The sequence below is a fragment of the Solanum dulcamara genome, chromosome 3 (genome assembly GCF_947179165.1).
Source record: "Solanum dulcamara chromosome 3, daSolDulc1.2, whole genome shotgun sequence".
Lineage (NCBI taxonomy): Eukaryota > Viridiplantae > Streptophyta > Magnoliopsida > Solanales > Solanaceae > Solanum > Solanum dulcamara.
In genome coordinates, this window is record NC_077239.1 from 74846841 (window position 1) to 74857377 (window position 10537).

The following is a 10537-nucleotide window of genomic DNA, read 5'->3' on the forward strand; positions in this document are numbered from 1 at the left end:
TTAAACATTCTTGTTGTCTGTTCATGGTATTATTTGTTAGCTTTTCTCTATTAAAACTATGAACAAGAGGCTCAAGTAACTGCTAGAGTAGAGCATACTGTTTTTCTAACTACATTTGCAAATAAAGTTACACAGACAGAGTCCACAATCAAAATACAGTAACTGGGCAATTACTGTCGAAGAAAGAAGGCATTTTATATGAAGCAAGCCTGACCAATGAATTAAGACACAACATTGATATAAGACAACAATATAAAGAACTAATATACAACATAATCGTCCATCCAAAGGAAAAATTGCTAATACGGAGAATGTCTACCCTTTCTGCGAGTCTTCTCAGATTTCAAAGCAAGAGTAGAGATCCATGATTGGCTTGTACCAGACTCATCAGACAACCAGCAACAAAGACGACCATCTTCACCACCAGTCCAACCAAAGATACCGTGGTTATCCATGGTCTCACCTGGTACGCCAGACAAGACACTCCTAATGATGCCTTCGTGTCCACCGCACAAAACTGCTTCTGGAGGACCAATAGCTCGTGGCTCTTTATAACTTACAGGGAAGTAGCCTAAGGAACCACCATTCGTCCCGCCAATCACCCAGAAACGGTCTTCCTCCACTGAATAGTGGCAATCAACAAAATAGTCAACCTGACAGTGAAATTCAAGCTGGAGTAGTCAGTTACACTCTATCAAAACTCAAAATTATTTTCAATAGCACAGCACCTTGAATACAACAGACTTTCCAAGTTATCTCATAAATACTTAAATTCTTTTCAAAAACTTCCAAATGCAGGACATTGCAGTTGCCAAGTATCAAAGATCACTGCCAACTGCAAACTAGGAGTAGTTCGTCTTCTTTTTGAACTCATACATGTATTATATTTTTAACAAGAACAGATAAATAAGTTTCCCTGCATAGAGAAGTTAATAGGTGTACAAGTCACATACGTTGTCTGCCATCCAGCTCTTAGAGGCCAAGGATCTAGCATCCTCAAAACTGGCTTCAGTTCTTTCATCTTTCCAGTCCCAGACACTGCACCACCAGAAAAAGACGTAAAACCTCAAAAGTAAAAAGTTAGCTTAGATCATATTCAGATTAGCTTATTAGATCATATTCAGAGATATCTACAACAAGCAGAGATGCACAATATACAAAATACACCAACTGTCCTAAAAGGACCAAAAGTTTAGCATAAAAGACAAATCAGCATGGAGCAATGGAGCATATTAGGATGATATGAATATTATAAAACCTCAAAGTTTCAATGTGTGTCAAACACCAAAGCTTCTGATTCTTCTCCCCAAGAAATCCCACTTTTCCAATAGAGGTTCCCACATTGAGTACCTGTAAATATATCTTGGTATAAGCAGCATACAGTCAAACAGAACAAAAATCTACTTAACGGAAGATAGAAATATGATAATACCGCTCATTAATCAATAAAACTGCAATATGTTAGGCTTTTGCTTCAAAGATAGCTAAATGTATACAATGTACTGATGTCAAAACTAGCAATTTCAGAAGTAAAGAAAAAAGGAAATTCAAAATCATTGTGAGAGGAGGACAAGGTGTCATATACTGAGCATGGATGGGGGTCGTGTTCTCGTAAGTCGTAACAAGAGATTCCGAAAACTTACAACTAAAATACACGAACTCTTTTGAGTACAAGTTAACTGAGATCATGAAATTTTTCAGTAGCAGTCTGGCACATCTCTATAGGTATAAAAGCATGGATTTCAGTAAAAGCATAACAGTATAGTAAGACAAAAGACCTACTATCGATCTACAGCTAGTGTATAATTTTACACCTTAGTGTTCAGTGGACTGCACCATCTCAAAGTACTTGTAGTTATAATTTTTAAATGAAATAAGCAGAAAATATGAAGGAGTGCAAAAGTTCTTTTTGACATACCGATACCAATTGATCGTCATCGTTGATATCTCCACCAGTATCGAATAGACACATCAATCCATCAACCGATGCGGAAATGAGTCTATCATCATAGCCTGGAATAAAGTGCACCTAAAAGTGACCACAAGCAATAAAAGAGACTTCAAGACACAATATTGCAGTATTTCTAAACGACAAAAAAAAGAAGATAAAAGACTCTGAAAGGGCATGCATTTGGTAATGATTAAAAGCATCAAAAAAGCTCTGCATCGCAACTAGGTCAGTCATTATTTTTTTCTCCTCTTGCTCAGATAGTTAAGGAAACATGAAATGAACACCACAATCTCATCTGCAAATGGTAGAGGAGCAGTAATCAGATGACTGAAAACCATAGCAGGTTCAGCACAACATCCAACTACTTTAACAGAGTTGGAAAATTAGCACTTAAAAGTACAATTAAGTCTCACGCACTCAAACTTCAAAACAAGCTAATAATCTACAGCAAGATAATACCTAGTATGCCTATATTTTACCATTCTTTTGTGTCATCATTAGAATACAATACATACTATTAGAAATCAGAAAATACTCAAAGAGCACCTCTGGCATTAAATAATAATTCAGAAAACTTGACGATACTAAATTTTCTCTACTATCATGCTACTAGGAAAGAAATTTCAGATTATTCAGCTCTTAGAAAAACAATTTGCAATGTTGTACAAACATACATGGATGTGGACTTGTTCTAGCACTGATGAAAAAGTTAAAAACTATTATTAACTTATAGAACATTACTTTGCACAATAAACTTACTGGTTTACTACCAACAATGCACGGGAAATGAGTCCATAAACTAGTAGAGCAACACACCTGAGTAACATCTTCCGTATGAGATTCTTCCAAGCACGCAACCTGACGCTTGGTTCTCCAATCCCAAAAGAGAACCTGTACAAAGATAACCACAATGCAATGTCATTTTCCACATATCACATACAACTAAATAGAGCTAAGTTATTTCATGTGCCTCAGTCAAAAGAATAGGCCAAATCACATCCCTCATATAATAAAAGAATTCTTAGGAATTATATCTGGCAAAGTAGAATTATTTTTGTAGTTTCAAACAATTTGAATTCTTGCTTGAAGGCTGAAGCAAGCAGTGAATAGTTTATAACAGACCAAACTAACTAATTTCCAGGGTTGGATATAGTATCTGGACACCAGCCAGCAGGTGTCAATCACTGTCCTTAGCTTGAATCATATATATAGTTAAAACATTCATTTCTCATATATACACACATTCTAAGAGACACGAAGTTCACACGTGCTGCTGCTTTAGTCGATGCAGAGGGCACCCACGAACAAGGGCGGAGCTAGAAGTCCGTAAATGGGTTCGCCAAACCCAGTAGCTTTTGTTCAAACGGTGTATTTGTGTTGAGAAATTCATTAAATATGCTACAAATATTAAGTTTAGAACCCGGTTATCAACAATTGAAGTCGTGGTTCTAAAATTCAGAACTCAAACTTAGGATTCTACTAAATTTACCACTGCTAATTTGCATCCACAAGGCTTCGTACCTGAGAATTACACCCGGCAGCAAGCAGATTATGATTAGCTCCACCTAAGGAGAAACTGAATATCTCTTGAGAAGGGCCAGCACTTACGGATAAAACCTGTATTCCATCTATTTGAAATCAAAAACAAAACAACAACATCCGGAAAAAAAAAACATAAACACACATAAAAGTTTTGGAACCTGCTGAAAAGATCTGGTATCCCAAGCTCTGAGAGTTCCATCAGAAGAGCAGGAATGTAGCACATGTGGCGATGAAGCACCCGAAAAGGAAATTTGATTAATAGTCGAAGAATGACCATTACATTCCCCAATGTACTGTCCAGTAGCTAAAGAGTACAATTTAATCGCATTGGTTGAGAGTGATACCGCCATTGATGTCCAATCATTCCTATAAACACATAAATTCAGTGAGAATTTTAGGACCAAAAATTACTATTAATAACAAGAATCAATTAAAAAGGTGAAAGAAAAAACGGAGAGAAATACTTTGGAACGATTTGGAAAACGTAATCATCGGCGAAGTTAGTCTGAATAGAGTTTTTGATACCAAATCGCTTAGAATTGTTGTGTAATGGTTGTTGTTCGATCTCCATCTCCTCTGCGCCATCCATTTTCTTCTTCTTTCGAGCAGGAAAAACAGTGAAGAAATAAAACCTCCGGCGGGTTTAGGGTTTGGACATTTTATTTTTGTTGATTTATTTAGGGCTTAGGGTTTTTGATTCAATCCCAATACAAGCACCTTGATTCTGACTTGAGTTTTTTTTTTCAAAAATTAGTGTGTGTGAAATTTGAGATCTTAAATATATTATAATATATGCATTATAATTATAATTATAATTGGTGTTATTTATCATACAAAGAAGGATTGTGGTAAGCAATAGAATGTTAAGTTTAGTGTTATGGTACAGTGAATAGAATGACACAATAAAATGATAAAATGAAGAAAAATGAAGGAGAGGTATCACAGGAAGGACAGACAAACATGTTGCCTGTGTCACGTCCTCCTTGACATTCCTTGTTATCTAACGTAGAATTCTTCCTGGTCATATCAATCCTATTTCCTCGATTGAATTTCATAAAGTATGAAAATGATTTATGATAATTACCCTGAAAATTCTCTCACCCTGCAATTGACATTCCATTTCTCTTAGTCATAAATACTCTATTTTAATTTGAATAGGTCGGAGCGCGGAGGTCACATTCACTATCATTGCAGTCTAAGTTCAACTAGGTGGTCTCTCATTGAATGGTGTGAACTCACAGTTTCCACCTTGTCTTCTAGTTTGGCTATGCCCTACTTCATTAGATGTCTTCAAAATAATTGGATTTGCAAACTTTCTACTCCTTTTGGTGAGAACTTGGAACAATGCTTTGCAAGACTTTCACCAAAAAATAAACATTAACCAACCATAAGTAAATTAACGGTTATGACCATTATAGTTATAGAACTATATAAGCAGGAAGATACATCAAGTACTGGATTCATATGCCAACCCTTCAACCTGATATATAAACCAATTCAAAATTAAGCAACCTGCTTGTTCACTGGCGATTTCATCCATCTAGTTATATATTTTCGGATAATGAAAAAAAAAATTGGAGACACAGGATCATTCATCAAGCATTTTTACTACTCTAAAATGTTGAACTAGTTCTAGAAACAACTGGATATTTTAAGCAGAACCATCTAAAAGAGAGAAGGCAGGTCAGGAAGATACAGATACAAGTCATGCAAACACCATTATAAGTTGAACTAAAACATTAGTACAAAAGTCAACAATTTTGAGCATAGAGGTATGTTTTCCAGCTCATTTGGATGAAAATGATAATAATGTGCCTCATAACAAACTCCCATGCGCGATAAACTATATTACTTTCATGAACTGAAAGGGACGACTTATAACCATGCCACTATAGTGCATTGCTGAAAGCAAGCCAACTGGTCTCTGCAGCAACATCTACTTATGCACTCGAGCCTGGCTGAGCTTACACTTCTTACCTATGCAGCCTCACCTCCTGCCTTGCTGGTGTCTTCTTTAGGTTCCCCATCTACCGTCTCAGCAGCTTTAGCTGAAGTCTTTGTCACTTCTTGTTCTGCAGAAGAGAAAAAAATTGAGCTTTTATATAATGTACACTAGGAGGGGAAATCTCACAACATTAATGAACCTTGGACAGCAACCAAACGATTAACACACGTTGGAAACTCTTTTAAATGCAAATTGCCTATGGCACAACAACATACATAGTGGAGTCTAGAGAGGGTAGAGTGTAAGCAGATCTTACTCCTATCTCAGAAATAGAGAGGTTGTTTCCGATAAATTCTTGGCTCAAGACAAACAATACAAAGCAATCCCGAAAAAGAAGTAACGAAAGTATAAGGAATAAAAAACAAAACAAAATAGCAGAAAACGAAAACTACAACAAAATAATACAATAATTGAGGTAGAAGAAACAACAAATACTAATAGAAATCAAAGGACAAGAAACTACAGTAGTTAAACTACGACTACTAATATGAGCTAATAGCAAGACAACACACTATTACCTACTATCCTTCTACCCTAATAGGTGTCTTCCACAACCTACTATCTAAGGTCATGTCCTCACTAGGCTGAAACTGTGTCATATCTTATCTAATTACCCCTTCAATACTTCTTCGGTCTACCTCTACCTCTCCTGAACCCATCTAGCCAACCTCCGCACTGAGCTTACATGCATCTCCTCTTCACAAATTGTCTATGGTAAAGTATGTCGTTACTTCCTTGGGAAAATATCCTGATTGACATATCTACAACATGTATCTCAAACTTATCTGCCTCTACCATCAACTTTTGGAAGGAAGCAAGACTAGGAGTCAAACTTCATCCAGAAACACATCAAAAGAGACGTACACTATTATCTACTTCTCAAGTTCTAGAATCTTTCTAGTTCTTGATTTCTCATCATAATGGTCTGTGAAATGTCATCAAATCAACGATTTCACATCTCAAGTCAAGTACCTTAAATCCTATCAACTAAAACAATATAACTGTTACTCTTTGTATACTACTCTATTCTTTCAAAAAGAAGTTAAGATTTGTGCTCTCTTTTTTCTTTGAAGCATTTGTTTATTACAAATGCTGATTCTACGTGATCTCCTTAAAATTCTACTCTCATTGATCAACACTCGAGTCGTATAATTGCACCTAACCCAAATTTGTTTTCTACAATAAAAACTGCTCTCCCCACCGCAAACCCCACGCCAAAGCCAGTGAGGGGGGAATTGAAGACAGTTATGCCAAAATAGACTCCAATAAATAAACTTGTCAATCTGATAGTTGATCTTGCAACGGGATTTTATAATTTATAGACATACTTGGAGGTCTGATTTATTTTTTTTCAAAAACAGAACTTGGAGTCCTAATTGAATACAATCAGAAACAGTTAGTACAACATGGATTTAGCTAAGCTCATCCATTTCAACCATATCAATTTCGAAGAATCCTGTAAAATCCCAGACAAGATTAAACACAGAATGCTTCAATAGGTTTGCTATTAAAATCTTCCCCACCCTGTGCGTTACGGAGGAGAGGAAAAGAAAAGGAAAACTTTTTTATGCAGAACGAAAGCCCAAAAGAAGCGTAAAATACATAATAGTTGTAATCATGAGGATACAAATCTAACACGTCAACATAAACAAAAAGCAACAATCTATACATACTTCACAGCTGTCAAATTACCTTCATCATCGCTATCATCAAGGTCATCCCCCATACCACCCCCCATTCCACTCATCATTCCAGCCATATCACCTCCCATTCCACCCATCATGCCACCCATTCCACCCATCATCCCACCCATTCCGCCCATTCCTCCCATTCCGCCCATTCCGCCCATTCCTCCCATTCCGCCCATTCCGCCCATTCCGCCCATCATTGAAGCCATATCACCTCCCATTCCACCCATATCACCGAATTTCTACAAATTACACCAGTGAAGAGAAAGATCAAAAGATATTCCAAATCAAAAAGGCAACATATAAGATAGAGTAATGCAGTAAATTCTTACTGAGAAATCCATTCCATTCATATCCATATCCCCAGGACCTAAAAATGTTTGAAACAGTAACAAAGTTAGTTTTTGCATGTGCAATAACAACTACCGTAAGAGATTGACAGAGCATGATAGAGATAATACCAGCTTCAGGTTCATCATCTTCATCCACCCACTTGTCCCAATCTACTTTCACATAGTGTGGTGCTTTACCGTCTCCACGCAATAATTTTGTCCACCATTTCGGCTCTGCTTTTTGCAAAATGCAGAATATACTTCTCACGCCCGTACTTATTTTGCTCTCCTTCAGAATGATATTACAAATTATAATGCAATTCTATACAACATGGATAGACAATTGTAGTGATTAAATCAAAGGCTGGCTTGAATTTGTATGTTCATCTTACCCAGTTCTCTTCACCAATATATTATGCCTAAATCACACAAAATACCATCCCCTTGTTATTATTTTATGATTGCTAAATCACATACTTGTGAAATCTTATTGTAACTAAATTATGAAGTTAACTTTCAAATTGGTTCAATTACACTTGTGATTTGGCTTTTATAAGCATGATTTACAGCATGACGCTAGTTCTACCTAACCTGCCCCAATTGGAAATATAATACAGACAAACATGAAATGAATAACGAGAAAATTCAAATCAATCCAATGATGTAATCAAATCAAATAACTTCTTCCTACCTCAACATTAACTTTATCCTGAAGCTCAAGCTTCAACTCATAGAGACGGTCTCCTGCTCCAGCATTAGCAGAAAAGTTAAAAACTCCTTCTGGATCCAAGTTTACTTTTGCATCTTTAGCATCTGGTAACATCACCGTGACATACACCACATCAGGCCTTTGTGCCCACTTGACTTCAGGATGGAGACTGCCAACCAAGAAAAAGTTGTTATTTGGCTAAAAGAGGGAAATTTTAATATATATGCAGGAGATGTTGTACAAATTAGATGAGTCACAATATAATCACATACAGAGGATGACAAAAGAAATACTCTAAGCAGATAAACAATGTGACATCACCAAGCTAATTTACGAACTAAAATAGGAAGTCATTCTATCATTTTAATATTTGGCTAGAGAAGATAATTTTCACCTTCTCCATTCAGGAAAGAATATTTCACATGAAACTAACCAGAACATTTCTAGTTTGACTTCAATAGATCCAACTACCATGTCAACTTTCGTTTTTATCTATCATAGAGATAGCAAAGTTACTATTTCAACTAGCTACTAAGCAAAGGAGAATTAATCACTAAAAACCATGTGTGCATGCATATAAAATTGCTCATGAGTCCTGAAAATGTACAACTACAAGAAATCGTAAAAAAAAAAAACATAGTGCAACTACTTGCCGCCTTGAGAACTAAGAATCTTCTTCAAATCGCAAGCACATCCAAATGAATAAGATTACCACTTCACAGTCCATTCAATAATATATTCGTTTCTATCTCTCTTTTTTTTCTTTTGGGAAAAAAGGTGTTGAGAGGGTTAGCTCCTTTTTTACCCATAAATAAAATCATTTTAAACAAAAAACTGATGATAAGAGTAAATATCTGCAGTTTCCATTCATTAGAGATAAGAATAAATAGTGAGCTCAAAGGTAAAATCAACAAGAAGGCGTATTACCCTAAACCTAGTAAATAACAGAGGATAACTGATACCAAAAGCGCAATACTGACTACATGAATTACAAATCACCGTTATACATAAATGGATAAACACATCAACAACAACAACAACAACAAAAAATCCCAAAAAAAAGACAATAATAAGCAGAGATCTTACTAAAAATATATAAATTAAAAGCAAAAAAATTAAATTGAAGTCAGTTGGAATCGTAATAGGAAGATGGAGTGTTATAGATTTACCTCATATTTGAATATTTTTTTCTTCGCAGATTTGAAGAGGTAAAAGAAAGAGAGACTGAAAAACCCTAAAAATAAAGTGTAGCCGCACAACAGCAAAATACAGAACCCTTAAGTAGTAGTTCAAACGTGTGAGCTCACTTCCCAATGTCTTCCAACTATACCCTTCTTTTTTTTTTTTTATGTAGGTTTAATTTTGTCTATCTTTTAGGCTCGTTTGATCGAGAACAAGTTATTTCATAATTAATTATTTTGCGATAAGTTATTATATTATATATATGAAATAACTTATATTATTACTATAATAAAAATGATGGATAATTAAATTAAGGATTATCTAATACCTCTAATCAAATGTGAAATAAGATAAATCTACATTTTATTTTAAAATTATAATATCTTATATCTCACACCAAATGGCTCCTTAGTGTTAGTATATATATATTGACCGCTTCTTTTGAGCAAACAATACATAAATTGCCTCATAAATTTGTATTGAAAATTATAGGCTAAAATATTCTTATTTATGACCTAATTTTGCTCGACAAAGGTTTAGTAAACTTTTACCTAGTCCAACATAAATTTTGTAAGAATAAGCTATTTGACATGGATTGTAGTATCTAATTATTTACAGTTTTGTAGGATTTATGTTATGCCTTTTAAGACTTAGAGGTATTTGGATTAGCTTATACTTTTTTGTCCTAAAAATGAGTGCTTAAAAACACGAAGGAACATCTGCAAAAATAGCCTTTTAAGACTTAGAGGTATTTGGATTAGCTTATTTTAAGTAGTTTTTGGCTTTTAGACTATTTTTTATTTTTGCAGATGTTCCTTTGTGTTTTTAATGTCACGACCCAACTAGGGCCGCGATGGGTACCCAAAAGTGTTATTCCGAGCACCTACTACACGTATCCTATTCTTACTACTGAGTGGGCCGAATGAGAGATACCATTGTTAATAGCATAATTATAACCATGCGTCAACAGACTTTGCTAACATATTACACAGCGACGAACAAAGTTGCAAAACATGTAGCTGTACATAGTTGTATACGAGCCTTTAAACAAGATACATATGACCACAAGGAGGGCCGGTTTCTGCCGTGCCCAAATATATACACAAAAGTAGTACCGATAAAATGAAG

The 10537-nt window shown here is 35.4% G+C and overlaps 2 protein-coding genes across 2 annotated transcripts; both read right to left on the minus strand.

Annotated features, from left to right (window-relative positions):
* Positions 1-140: 140 nt before the first annotated feature.
* LOC129882930 (WD repeat-containing protein GTS1) lies at positions 141-4481 on the minus strand. Its single transcript, XM_055957438.1, has 8 exons — positions 3958-4481; positions 3652-3859; positions 3473-3568; positions 2768-2842; positions 1919-2029; positions 1259-1350; positions 954-1038; positions 141-653 (listed from the first exon to the last, which is right to left on the minus strand). Exons 1-8 carry the CDS (start codon positions 4080-4082, stop codon positions 300-302), a joined length of 1146 nt encoding a protein of 381 aa, XP_055813413.1. The 5' UTR covers positions 4083-4481; the 3' UTR covers positions 141-299.
* A 603-nt stretch (positions 4482-5084) lies between these two features.
* LOC129882931 (uncharacterized protein Os08g0359500) lies at positions 5085-9505 on the minus strand. The gene is made up of 6 exons (XM_055957439.1): positions 9397-9505; positions 8210-8396; positions 7648-7807; positions 7519-7556; positions 7191-7428; positions 5085-5565 (listed from the first exon to the last, which is right to left on the minus strand). The coding sequence occupies exons 1-6, from the start codon at positions 9399-9401 to the stop codon at positions 5471-5473; spliced, it is 723 nt and encodes a 240-aa protein (XP_055813414.1). The 5' UTR covers positions 9402-9505; the 3' UTR covers positions 5085-5470.
* Between the last annotated feature and the right edge of the window lie 1032 nt (positions 9506-10537).

What these genes read in the sequence shown, in the direction of transcription:
- LOC129882930 (XM_055957438.1), bottom strand. Translation starts at nt 4,082, where the DNA reads ATGGATGGCGCAGAGGAGATGGAGATCGAACAACAACCATTACACAAC. An exon ending in ATACCAGATCTTTTCAGCAG is followed by an intron (nt 3,569 to 3,651) that starts GTTCCAAAACTT and finishes GATGGAATACAG; the next exon opens with GTTTTATCCGTAAGTGCTGG. An exon ending in CTGCCGGGTGTAATTCTCAG is followed by an intron (nt 2,843 to 3,472) that starts GTACGAAGCCTT and finishes ATCTTTGTACAG; the next exon opens with GTTCTCTTTTGGGATTGGAG.
- LOC129882931 (XM_055957439.1), bottom strand. An exon ending in AGGATAAAGTTAATGTTGAG is followed by an intron (nt 7,808 to 8,209) that starts GTAGGAAGAAGT and finishes ATCATTCTGAAG; the next exon opens with GAGAGCAAAATAAGTACGGG. An exon ending in AGATGATGAACCTGAAGCTG is followed by an intron (nt 7,557 to 7,647) that starts GTATTATCTCTA and finishes AAACATTTTTAG; the next exon opens with GTCCTGGGGATATGGATATG.